Source organism: Scyliorhinus torazame, chromosome 17, assembly GCF_047496885.1.
Source record: "Scyliorhinus torazame isolate Kashiwa2021f chromosome 17, sScyTor2.1, whole genome shotgun sequence".
NCBI lineage: Eukaryota > Metazoa > Chordata > Chondrichthyes > Carcharhiniformes > Scyliorhinidae > Scyliorhinus > Scyliorhinus torazame.
The window spans coordinates 88906146-88919935 of record NC_092723.1 but is presented as its reverse complement, the minus strand read 5'-3'; the positions used below and the strand labels follow the sequence as shown (position 1 = coordinate 88919935).

The window sequence follows — 13790 nt, the reverse complement described above, 5'->3', positions numbered from 1 at the left end:
TGGAACTCGCTGCCGGAGGAGGTGGTGGAAGCAGGGACGATATAGTGACATAGAAGGGGCATCTTCACAAATACATGAATAGGATGGGAAGAGAGGGATACGGACCCAGGAAGTGTAGAAGATTTTAGTTTAGACGGGCAGCATCGTCGGCACGGGCTTGGAGGGCCGTAGGGCCTGTTCCTGTGCTGTACTTTTCTTTGTTCTTTGTTCACATTGTCCGTTGTCTACTGCACTGGTAATGTCCTCAAAAAACTCCACTAAATTAGTTAGGCACGACCTGCCCTTTATGAACCCATGCTGTGTCTGTCCAATGGGACAATTTCCATCCAGATGCCTCGCTATTTCGTCCATGATGATCGATTCCAGCATCTTCCCTACTACCGACGTTAAGCTCTCTGGCTTTCTGCCGACCTCCTTTTTTAAACAGTGTCAGTTTGCTAATTTGCAATCCGCCGGGACCACCCCAGTGTCTAGTGAATTTTGGTAAATTATCACTAGTGCATTTGCAATTTCCCTAGCCATCTCTTTAGCACTCTGGGATGCATTCCATCAGGGCCAGGAGCCTTGTCTACCTTTAGCCCCATTAGCTTGCCCATCACTACCTCCTTAATGATAACAATCTTCTCAAGGTCCTCACCAGTCATAGCCTCATTTCCATCAGTCACTGGCATGTTATTTGTGTCTTCCTCTGTGAAGACTGACCCAAAAAACCTGTTCAGTTCCTCAGCCATTTCCTCATCTCCCATTATTAAATCTCCCTTCTCATCCTCTGAAGGACCAATATTTACCGTAGCCGTTCTTTTTTGTTTTATATATTTGTAGAAACTTTTACTAGCTGTTTTTATATTCTGAGCAAGTTTACTCTCATAATCTATCTTACTCTTGATAGCTTTTTTAGTAGCTTTCTGTTGCCCCCTAAAGATTTTCCAATCCTCTAGTTTCCCACTAATCTTTGCCACTTTGTATGCTTTTTCCTTCAATTTGATACTCTCCCTTATTTCCTTAGATGTCCACGGTCGATTTTCCCTCTTTCTACCGTCTTTCCTTTTTGTTGGTATAAACTTTTGCTGAGCACTGTGAAAAATCGCTTGGAAGGTTCTCCACTGTTCCTAAACTGTTTCACCAGCTCTTCTCTCATCCGATTGTAATCTCCTTTGTTGAAGCACAAAACACTAGTGTTTGATTTTACCTTTTCACCCTCTATTTTAAATTCCACCAAATTATGATCGCTCCTTCTGAGAGGATCCCTAACTTTAAGATCATTAATCAATCCTGTCTCATTACGCAGGACCAGATCTAGGACCGCTTGTTCCATCGTAGGTTCCATTACATACTGTTCTGGGAAACTATGGCGGATACATTCTATAACCTCCTCCTCAAGGCTGCCTTGGCCGACTTTGTTAAAAAAATCGACATGTAAATTAAAATCCCCCATGATAACTGCTGTACCATTTCTACATGCATCAATTATTTCTTTGTTTATTGCCTGCCCCACCGTAATGTTACTATTTGGTGGCCTATAGACTACTCCTATCAGTGACTTTTTTGCCTTACTATTCCCTAGGGGCGGCGCAACATAGTGGTTAGCACAGTTGCTTCACAGCTCCAGGGTCCCAGGTTCGATTCCCGGCTTGGGTCACTGTCTGTGCGGAGTCTGCACATCCTCCCTGTGTTTGTGTGGGTTTCCTCCGGGTGCTCCGGTTTCCTCCCACAGTCCAAAGATGTGCAGGTTAGGTGGATTGGCCATGCTAAATTGCCCTTAGTGTCCAAAAAGGTTAGGTGGGGTTATTGGGTTACGGGGATAGGGTGGAGTTGTGGGGCTTAAGTAGGGTGCTGTTTCCAAGGGCCGGTGCAGACTCGATGGCCTGAATGGCCTCCTTCTGCACTGTAAATTCTATGAGTGATTTCCACCCAAATGGATTCAACCTTATCCTCCCTAGCACCGATGTCATCCCTCACTACTGCCCGGATGTTATCCTTAAATGACAGAGCTACACCACCTCCCTTACCATCCACTTAGTCCTTCCGAGTAGTTTGATATCCTTGGATATTTAACTCCCAGTCGCGACCATCCTTTAACCATGTTTTAAAAAAAAAATTAGAGTACCCAATTCATTTTTTCCAATTAAGGGGCAATTTAGCATTTCCAATCCACCTACCCTGTACATCTTTGGGTTGTGGGGGCGAAACCCACGCAAACACGGGGAGAATGTGCAAACTCCACATGGACAGTGACCCAGAGCAGGGATCGAACCTGGGACCTCGGCACCTTGAGACAGCAGGGCTAACCAACTGCACCACCGTGCTGCCCTCCTTTAACCATGTTACTGGGTTAATAATCCGAGACTGTTGGGGGAATTTACATTCAGTTAATTCAATAAATCTGATAAAAGTCTTGTTTTAGTAATGGTGATCATGAAACTGATTGGGAAGAAAATCTGCTGTCCTTACCTGGTTTGACCTATATATTTCCACAGCAGTCAGGCTGATTGTTACCTGAAATGTTGCAGCAACATATTCCATTATATTTCAGCACCACACTACCTTGAGAGCAATTAGGTATGGACAATAAATGCAGGATGTACCAAAAATTTCCACATCCCCAAAATGTTTCGCTAAAAGGTATCTCAACCTATTTTCAAGATTTTAGTCATCAGGGAGGCATGTAACTTCAGACAGCCATCAACATACGTTCAGAGGTCATGTCTGGTGCATTCTGAAAGGTATCCTCTTTGTGGACACTTTTCTGTGCATTCCTCTGTTCCTCTGGTCCCCTTGGTAAATCAAAAGATTTCAGCTTACCGAGAGTGGGAGTCACAGTGCTGATATTCTTGGCACAACAAGTGCAGTTTGTCAGAGAGTGGGGGATGGATATCCCACCTCTCACTAAGGCTCTGTCATGTTCCTTTAAATTGAATTATGTTCAGGTTCATGTTGCAGCTGTTATAATATGTTTGGACAGTTAGGGAATCGCCTACTTCTATTTGGAAATGATGACCAGTCCATCTTAACTGTCTTGCTTAATGTGGCCACTTATCAAACCATGAGTATTGTACAACTGAACCTGCACTGCCACTTGTGTTGATGTGGAGATTGGCGAATCATGAGCGAAGATTAGTTCCCAGTCTCCTTGGCCAACAATTGGTGTCTTGTCATTTTATTTGCTGTCCCGCAGATCAGATCTGGAACCCTGTATGCAGTATGTAGGTGCTTGCTTGTGCTATTGTGTGTCTCAGGTGAGTTAAATAAGTGGTTCGAAGGAAAGGGCGGAGTGGGCCCATTTCACAAAGTAACAGATCTGTCAGATTCCAATAGGCAGCACATCAAGGTTGCCATCTGGCAGATTCAGGCCGTGGCAGAGCTGGAGCACACAGGAATTATTTTAGCAGAGGGACTCCTGTATAGGCTCTCCCTATCCTAAAATGAGCCTTCCTTTGTAGGGGTGCCTTTGTTTATCTGCTGATCAGTATTCTGCACGCACACACAACCACACTCCTGCCCACAATCCAGATGAGAGGATGTGGGGGTGGGGATTAATGTTAAGTTTTTGGTTAGTTTCCATTTGATTTAATATTGAATTGAGTTCAACAGCACAGATCTTTGAGCTTTATTCACTGTGGAAGTACGCCTCACTCATTGCCCTATCGGGCTAGCCAATCACCCTAGCCAATCATCCTAATCAATCTAAGCACTGCAAAGATGTCTTGGTGTTTCCTTGGGAGCCTGGATCAGAGAAATAAAAGGAACCAGTTACAATGGGGTCAACCCTGCTCTTTCACCACAGCCCAACTTTCTGGCGCCGAGTTCAAGCCAAGATTGGACAGTCTTAATGCAATCACTTCTGGGAATGGATCCCTGGATTCAAACCCTAAACAACAATCTTACGAAGACAGGAATCAGAACAGCGATGCCTGAGGCACAAATGAAAAATGCTACACTGCAGCCCCTGACCTTATTCCAGCTTTGGTTCAAACATGAACAAAAGAGCTGAACACCGGAGATGAGAGTCACTGCCCTTGACATTAAGGCAACATTTAACCGAATGTGGCATCAAAGAGCCATAATAAAACGGAGTAATTAGTAATCAGGGGAAGACTCTGGCTGTAGTGATACCTGGCACAAGGAAGATGGTTGTGGTTGTTGGAGGTCCCAGAACATCTCTGCAGGAGCTCCTCAGGGTAGTGTCCTAGGCCCAACCATGTTCAGCTGCTTCATCAATGACCTTGCAGCATGCTCCTTTTTCCCATGGTGTGCAATACGTGCATCCTGGGCTCTTTCCAGTGATTTACAGCACGCACCTGTTCATTGTTAAATGCAATTGTGATTGTTTTTTCTGCCTTGTGTTCAGATGAAGTTAATGACATGTGGGAGGACCAGGATGATGATGATGATGAGGATGATGACGAGGGTTTAGCGGGACAGCTGTTATCAGATCTACTCAATCCAGGAGCAGGCGTTCGATATGGTAAGCTGTTTAACTATTGTCTGTATTCTGAAAGACCCAGCTCTTGTGTTTTGAGAAACCGTTTTTGTATGTGTGTCATATGTGACTTAATGTGGGGGAATCTAATTGTTTTTTTTTGTGGCTAGAAATTGCTGTATTTTATAATGTTTTAAAGCTAATTGGAGCCATTATTTGTGTATTACAATATTGCTATTGAATTTTAAGTAAGTAATTAGCTGTGTATGGGCAACAAAACAAATCACTTGATGCATTCAACATGTGTTGAGAAAAAAAGCAGTCACCCATGTTCCCAGATCTGTCCTTGATATTATGAAGAACAGCTTGAATTAAACTGCACCTGCCCTTTCTCCACCCACGTGTCCAACCAATCTATCTCCTGCTGTATCCTCTGACAATCCTGTTCACTATCTGCAACTCCACCAATCTTTGTCTCGTCCGCAAACTTACATTCAACATAATTTTAAGAAGAACAGACTGAGTGAAAGAACAAGATAGAAAAACACAAGAAAAGAGACAAATGACCTGTGAAGTGCTTGATGGAGAATATGAATGTCACCACTGTCCCAGAGAGCCATAGGCTGCTCTCCTCTTCTGAGAGCTGACTGGTGGTGATTTAACCTGAGTGGCGCGCCACACCTCGGGCAAGGGGCAAGTTTGAGAATTTAAAAAGGGTAATTCATGAATAACCTCAGCCTGTACGTGAATTGAACCTGCACTGTTGGCCTCGCTCTACATCACGAATCAGCCGTGCAGCTAACTTGACCCCCTTGATGGAGGACAGGGGATAGCTAAATGGCAGAAGTGAAATGCGCAGGAGAGAAAAAAATGGATAATGACAGATCTCAAAGAAATGTTTAAAAATCCGTGTTGACACGATGCCTGGAAGAGCATTGTGGGAAGGGCTAAAGGGAAGCATCAACAGATGGCAAAGAGCGGACTTCAGAAGTCCAGGTGCATGCCACCTTGACAGCACCATCCCCTAATAGGGTCCCCTTCCCACTCCGTATTCTAATGTGCATTACAGTGCAGCTTGAGAGCATGTTCCTTATTGCAGCTGTTTAACTGCACTGTGGTTTAGTGGTTCTGCATTCTAACCGATGTTCAGCAAATGTCCATGAGCCTGTCTAACATCAAGTTTCAGTGGAGTGTGAGGATCAGAGTACAATCACTTGTTCATTTACGCTTACCAAATTGTTTAACTTCCGTTTCTATTTGAAACTGGTGCATTGGCTATCTCCCCAAGTGCTATCTCCAGCTGCCTCTAGAATATATTCAAAGTTTTCGCATCAACTACTTCCTGTGGTAATGAATTCCACAGGCTCACCACTGTGAAGAGGTGTCTCCTTATCTCTGACCGAAATGGTTTCCCCTGAATCCTCAGGCTGTGACCCCTGGTTCTGGACACACCTATCATTGGTAACATCTTCCCAGCATTTACCCTGTAGCATGGGCGGCACGGTAGCACAAGTGGATAGCACTGTGGCTTCACAGCGCCAGGGTCCTAGGTTCGATTCCCTGCTGGGTCACTGTGTGGAGTCTGCACGTTTTCCCCATGTCTGCGTGGGTTTCCTCCGGGTGCTCCGGTTTCCTCCCACAGTCCAAAGACGTGCAGGTTAGGTGGATTGGGCATGCTAAATTGCCCTTAGTGTCCAAAAGGGTTAGGAGGGGTTATTGGGTTACGGGTGGAAGTGAGGGCTTAAGTGGGTTGGTGCAGACTCGATGGGCCGAATGGCCTCCTTCTGCACTCTATGTTCTAGTCCTGTTAGAATTTTATAAGTCTCCATGAGATCCCCCTCATTCTTCTGAACTCCAGCGAGAACAATGCTAGTCAATCTCTCCTCATATGACAGTCCCGCCATCCCTGGAATCAGTCTGGTAAACCTTCGCTGCACTCCCTCGAGAGCAAGAACATCCTTCCTCAGAGAAGGAGACCAAAACTGCACACAATACTCCAAGTGTTGCCTCACCAAGGCCCTGTACAATTGCAGCAACACATCCCTGCTTCTATACTCGAAACCTCTTGCAATGAAGGCCAACATACCATGAGCCTTCTTGACTGCCTGCTGCACCTGCATGCTTACCTTTAGATTGGTTCCAGTGGCGAATGGTGCACAAGGACACCCAGGTCCCTTCTCCCAATTTACAACCATTCAGGTAGTAATCTGCCTTCCTGTTTTTGCTTCGAAAATGAATAACCTCACACTTATCCAAATTATACTGCACCTGCCATTGGTTTGCCCACTCGCCCAACCTGTCCAGATCTTGCTGTAGGATCCCTGCATCCTCGTCACAATTCGCCCTACCCCATAATTTTGTATCACCTGCAAACTTTGAGATGTTACATTTTGTTCCCCCATCCAAATCATTAATATATATTGTGAATAGCTGTGGTCCCAGCACCGATCCCTGTGGTACCCCACTGGTTACTGCCTGCCAATTTGAAAAAGGCCCATTGATCCCTACACTTTGTTTCCTCTCTGCCAACTAGTTTTCTATCCACCTCAATACATTTCTCCCAATCCAATGCGCTTTAATTTTGCAGGACTTTGTCAAACGCCTTCTGAAAGTCCAAATATACCATATCGACTGGCTCCCCCTTGTCGACTGTACTGGTTACCTCTTCAAAGAATTCCAACAGATTTGTCAAGCATGATTTGCCCTTCATAAATCCATGCTGACTCTGACTGACCCTGCCACTGCTTTCTAAATGTTCTACTATAAAGTCCTTGATAATGGATTCAAGCATTTTCCCCACTACCGATGTTAGGCTTACTGGTCTATAATTCCCTGCTTTCTCTCTACCTCCCTTTTTGAATATCGGAGTGACGTGAGCTACCCTCCAATCTGCAGGGACAGTTCCAGAGTCTATAGAATCCCGGAAGATGACCACCAATGCATCCCCTATTTCCAGAGCCACCTCCTTAAGCACTCTGGCATGCAGATTCTCAGGTCCTGGGGATTTATCCGCCTTCAATCCCATCAGTTTTCCCAGCACCATTTCTCTACTAATGTTGATCTCCCTCAGTTCTTCCCTCTCACTAAACCTTTCATTCGCCAACATTTCTGGGATCTGATTTGTGTCCTCATTTGTGAAGACAGAACCAAAGTATGTATTTAATTGCTCAGCCATTTCTTTGTCCCTTATTGTGCATTCCCCTGTTTCTATCTGCTGTGCATCTACATTTCTCTTTACCAATCTCTTTCTCTTCACATATTTGTAGAAGCTCTTAGTGTCAGTCTTTATGTTCCCTGCAAGCTTCTTTCGTACTGTACTTTCACCTTCTTAATCCTTCTTTGCTGAATTCCAAACTGCCCCCAATCCTCAGACCTATTATTTTTCTTGGCCAATCTGTATGCTTCTTCCTTGGATCGGATACTATTTCTAATTTCCTTTGTAAGCCATGGATTGGCCCTCTTACCCCCTTTGCTTTAGTGCCAGACAGGAATGAACAGTTGCTGTAGTTCCTCCATGCGTTCCTTGAATGTTTGCCATTGTCTATCCACTGTCATTCCTTTCAGTAACTCTCCCCAATCTATCAAGGCCAACTCACACCTCATATCCTCATAGTTCCCTTTATTAAGATTCAGCACCCGAGTTTCCGAATCAACTACTTCACTCTCCATTTTGATAAAAAGTTCTATCATGTTATGGTCGCTCTTCCCAAGGGGTCTTGTACAGCCAGATTGGCAATAATTCCCTTCTCATTACACAGTACCCAGTCTAAGATGGCCTGCTCTCTCGTTGGTTCCTCCACATATTGGTCAAGAAATCATCCCCTATACACTCCAGGAATTCCTCCTCTAGGGCATTGTGACTAATTTGATTTGCCCAATCTATGTGAAGATTAAAATCACCCATGATCACCCTTATTACATACATCACTAATTTCTTGTTCAGTGCCATTCTCAACCACACCAGTGCAGTTTGGGGGTCTATATATGACACCCACGAATGTTTTTTGCCCTTGGTGAGGAATGTGATATAAAATAGTTACTTTAGAGATACTAGTTAATGTAATGTAGAAATAAGCCACTTTGATTCTTGCAGTTAGGGACAAAGGGGTTTGAGACCGCATGGAAAAAGCAGGAAGAGGTGTGTCTATGAGAGTGATGCTGCATTGATAGGGGCCAGAGAAAGGGATTGGAAGTGAGCCAATCAGAATAGATTAAACAGGTCAGGAGGGACATAGGCTGACCTATGTCCGTCGAGTATGTGAAACTTGATACCATTTGAATTGATTTTGCAGAGATCCCTTTGTCTTTTAGTCAGTCGTTTTTCTGGGGTGTAAGAGGCTGGATGTCTTTTACGTTTCTGTAAGATGATTAAGCTTGCAAGCTAAATAAATAACTTCTTTTTACGTGCAAATCCGTCTCAACTTTTATTGAGGCCAGACTGACAGAGAAAGAAATTTGGGGATCAACATTGGTATTTCCCAACTCTACCCAGACAGATTCCACATTAGAACATAGAACATAGAAAATACAGCACAGAACAGGCCCTTCGGCCCACGATGTTGTGCCGAACCTTTGTCCTAGATTAATCATAGATTATCATTGAATCCACAGTGCAGAAGGAGGCCACCCGGCCCCCCGAGTCTGCACCGGCTCCCGGAAAGAGCACCCCACCCAAACTCAACACCTTCACCCAACACCAAGGGCAATTTGGACATTAAGGGCAATTTATCATTGGCCAATTCACCTAACCCGCACATCTTTGGACTGTGGGAGGAAACCGGAGCACCCGGAGGAAACCCACGCAGACACGGGGAGGACGTGCAGACTCCGCACAGTCAGTGACCCAAGCCGGAATCGAACCTGGGACCCTGGAGCTGTGAAGCAATTGTGCTATCCACAATGCTACCGTGCTGCCCTTGAGAACAAATAAATCTACACTATATCATTTAACCGTAATCCATGTACCTATCCAATAGCTGCTTGAAGGTCCCTAATGTTTCCGACTCAACTACTTCCACAGGCAGTGCATTCCATGCCCCCACTACTCTCTGGGTAAAGAACCTACCTCTGATATCCCTCCTATATCTTCCACCTTTCACCTTAAATTTATGTCCCCTTGTAATGGTTTGTTCCACCCGGGGAAAAAGTCTCTGACTGTCTACTCTATCTATTCCCCTGATCATCTTATAAACCTCTATCAAGTCGCCCCTCATCCTTCTCCGTTCTAATGAGAAAAGGCCTAGCACCCTCAACCTTTCCTCGTAAGACCTACTCTCCATTCCAGGCAACATCCTGGTAAATCTTCTTTGCACCTTTTCCAAAGCTTCCACATCCTTCCTAAAATGAGGCGACCAGAACTGTACACAGTACTCCAAATGTGGCCTTACCAAAGTTTTGTACAGCTGCATCATCACCTCACGGCTCTTAAATTCAATCCCTCTGTTAATGAACGCGAGCACACCATAGGCCTTCTTCACAGCTCTATCCACTTGAGTGGCAACTTTCAAAGATGTATGAACATAGACCCCAAGATCTCTCTGCTCCTCCACATTGCCAAGAACTCTACCGTTAACCCTGTATTCCGCATTCATATTTGTCCTTCCAAAATGGACAACCTCACACTTTTCAGGGTTAAACTCCATCTGCCACTTCTCAGCCCAGCTCTGCATCCTATCTATGTCTCTTTGCAGCCGACAACAGCCCTCCTTACTATCCACAACTCCACCAATCTTCGTATCATCTGCAAATTTACTGACCCACCCTTCAACTCCCTCATCCAAGTCATTAATGAAAATCACAAACAGCAGAGGACCCAGAACTGATCCCTGCGGTACGCCACTGGTAACTGGGATCCAGGCTGAATATTTGCCATCCACCACCACTCTCTGACTTCTATCGGTTAGCCAGTTCGTTATCCAACTGGCCAAATTTCCCACTATCCCATGCCTCCTTACTTTCTGCATAAGCCTACCATGGGGAACTTTATCAAATGCCTTACTAAAATCCATGTACACTACATCCACTGCTTTACCTTCATCCACATGCTTGGTCACCTCCTCAAAGAATTCAATAAGATTTGTAAGGCAAGACCTACCCCTCACAAATCCGTGCTGACTATCCCTAATCAAGCAGTGTCTTTCCAGATGCTCAGAAATCCTATCCTTCAGTACCCTTTCCATTACTTTGCCTACCACCGAAGTAAGACTAACTGGCCTGTAATTCCCAGGGTTATCCCTAGTCCCTTTTTTGAACAGGGGCACGACATTCGCCACTCTCCAATCCCCTGGTACCACCCCTGTTGACAGTGAGGACGAAAAGATCATTGCCAACGGCTCTGCAATTTCATCTCTTGCTTCCCATAGAATCCTTGGATATATCCCGTCAGGCCCGGGGGACTTGTCTATCCTCAAGTTTTTCAAAATGCCCAACACATCTTCCTTCCTAACAAGTATTTCCTCGAGCTTACCAATCTGTTTCACACTGTCCTCTCCAACAATATCGCCCCTCTCATTTGTAAATACAGAAGAAAAGTACTCGTTCAAGACCTCTCCTATCTCTTCAGACTCAATACACAATCTCCCGCTACTGTCCTTGATCGGACCTACCCTCGCTCTAGTCATTCTCATATTTCTCACATATGTGTAAAAGGCCTTGGGGTTTTCCTTGATCCTACCCGCCAAAGATTGTTCATGCCCTCTCTTAGCTCTCCTAATCCCTTTCTTCAGTTCCCTCCTGGCTATCTTGTATCCCTCCAATGCCCTGTCTGAACCTTGTTTCCTCAGCCTTACATAAGTCACCTTTTTCCTCTTAACAAGACATTCAACCTCTCTTGTCAACCATGGTTCCCTCACTCGACCATCTCTTCCCTGCCTGACAGGGACATACATATCAAGGACACGTAGCACCTGTTCCTTGAACAAGTTCCACATTTCATTTGTGTCCTTCCCTGCCAGCCTATGTTCCCAACTTATGCACTTCAATTCTTGTCTGACAACATCGTATTTACCCTTCCCCCAATTGTAAACCTTGCCCTGTTGCACGTACCTATCCCTCTCCATTACTAAAGTGAAAGTCACAGAATTGTGGTCACTATCTCCAAAATGCTCCCCCACTAACAAATCTATCACTTGCCCTGGCTCATTACCCAGTACGAAATCCAATATTGCCCCTCCTCTGGTCGGACAATCTACATACTGTGTTAGAAAAGCTTCCTGGACACACTGCACAAATACCACCCCATCCAAACTATTTGATCTAAAGAGTTTCCACTCAATATTTGGGAAGTTAAAGTCGCCCATGACTACTACCCTATGACTTCTGCACCTTTCCAAAATCTGTTTCCCAATCTGTTCCTCCACATCTCTGCTACTATTGGGGGGCCTATAGAAAACTCCTAACAAGGTGACTGCTCCTTTCCTATTTCTGACTTCAACCCATACTACCTCAGTAGGCTGATACTCCTCGAACTGCCTTTCTGCAGCTGTTATACTATCTCTAATTAATAATGCCACCCCCCCACCTCTTTTACCACCCTCCCTAATCTTATTGAAACGTCTATAACCAGGGACCTCCAACAACCATTTCTGCCCCTCTTCTATCCAAGTTTCCGTGATGGCCACCACATCGTAGTCCCAAGTACCGATCCATGCCTTAAGTTCACCCACCTTATTCCTGATGCTTCTTGCGTTGAAGTATACACACTTCAACCCCTCTCCGTGCCTGCAAGTACTCTCCTTTGTCAGTGTTCCCTTCCCCACTGCCTCATTACACGCTTTCGCGTCCTGAATATCGGCTACCTTAGTTGCTGGACTACAAATCCGGTTCCCATTCCCCTGCCAAATTAGTTTAAACCCTCCCGAAGAGTACTAGAAAACCTCCCTCCCAGGATATTGGTGCCCCTCTGGTTCAGATGCAACCCGTCCTGCTTGTACAGGTCCCACCTTCCCCAGAATGCGCTCCAATTATCCAAATACCTGAAGCCCTCCCTCCTACACCATTCCTGCAGCCACGTGTTCAACTGCACTCTCTCCCTATTCCTAGCCTCGCTATCACGTGGCACCGGCAACAAACCAGAGATGACAACTCTGTCTGTCCTGGCTTTTAACTTCCAGCCTAACTCCCTAAACTTGTTTATTACCTCCACACCCCTTTTCCTACCTATGTCGTTGGTACCAATGTGCACCACGACTTCTGGCTGCTCACCCTCCCCCTTAAGGATCCTGAAGACACGATCCGAGACATCCCTGGCCCTGGCACCCGGGAGGCAACATACCTTCCGGGAGTCTCGCTCGCGACCACAGAATCTCCTATCTATTCCCCTAACCATTGAATCTCCTACAACTATTGCTTTACTATTCTCCCCCCTTCCCTTCTGAGCCCCAGAGCCAGACTCAGTGCCAGAGACCTGGCCGCTAGGCATTGTCAGAGTTAATATCCTTTCTCACTATTGTGTTAATTTCCTCTTTAACCAGCAGTGCCACGCCACCACCTTTTTTATGTCTGTCCTTCCTAAATACTGAGAGCCCTTGGACATTCAGTTCCCATCCCTGTTCACTGTGCAGCCATGTCTGGGGAGAGTTTAAACTAATGTGGCAGGGGGATGGGAACCGATGCAGGAAGTTGGAAGGTAGTAAAACAGGGACAGAAATAAAAGGCAGTAAGGGGGAAAGTGTAAGGCAGAGAAGCCATAGTCAAAAATCAAAAAGGGCGACAGTACAAGGTACAGTGACTGAGGGGAGCTCAGTGAATAGGACCAGGAATACTAAAAGAAATAAAACGGGAAGTGAAAACATTAATGGTAAGCGATGCGGCAGGTTGTTACAGGAAGATGTGGGTTCGACGACAAGGAAAATTAGGAGAAAGGTTAAGAGGAAATATAACTTAGGAGAGGTTACTGATCGAGGTGTTAAGATTCAGAACAGAGGTAAAAAAGCCAACATAAGTGTACTTTACCTGAATGCTCGTAGTATTCGGAATAAGGTAAATGAGTTGATGGCGCAAATCATCGTGAATGACTATGATTTAGTGGCCATTACTGAAACATGGTTAAAGGATGGTCACGACTGGGAGTTAAATATCCGAGGGTATCAAACTTTTCGGAAGGGCAGAGTGGATGGTAAGGGAGGTGGTGTAGCTCTGTTATTTAAGGATGACGTCCGGGCAACAGTAAGGGATGACATCGGTGCTATGGAGGATAAGGTTGAATCCATTTGGGTGGAAATCAGGAATAGTAAGGCGAAAAAGTCACTGATAGGAGTAATCTATAGGCCACCAAATAGTAACATTATGGTGGGGCAGGCAATAAACAAAGAAATAACAGATGCATGTAGAAATGGTACAGCAGTTATCATGGGGGATTTTAATCTACATG

The 13790-nt window shown here is 45.2% G+C and overlaps 1 protein-coding gene across 4 annotated transcripts in view; it reads left to right on the top strand.

Annotated features, from left to right (window-relative positions):
* The window catches only part of ipo9 (importin 9), a 267453-nt gene that overhangs the window by 212197 nt on the left and 41466 nt on the right, over window positions 1–13790 (top strand). For all 4 annotated transcript variants that reach the window (XM_072480721.1, XM_072480720.1, XM_072480719.1 and 1 more), the window contains one exon: window positions 4349–4465. In XM_072480721.1, the coding sequence (XP_072336822.1) occupies window positions 4349–4465 (117 nt within the window). The remainder of the gene's footprint in view (window positions 1–4348; window positions 4466–13790) is intronic.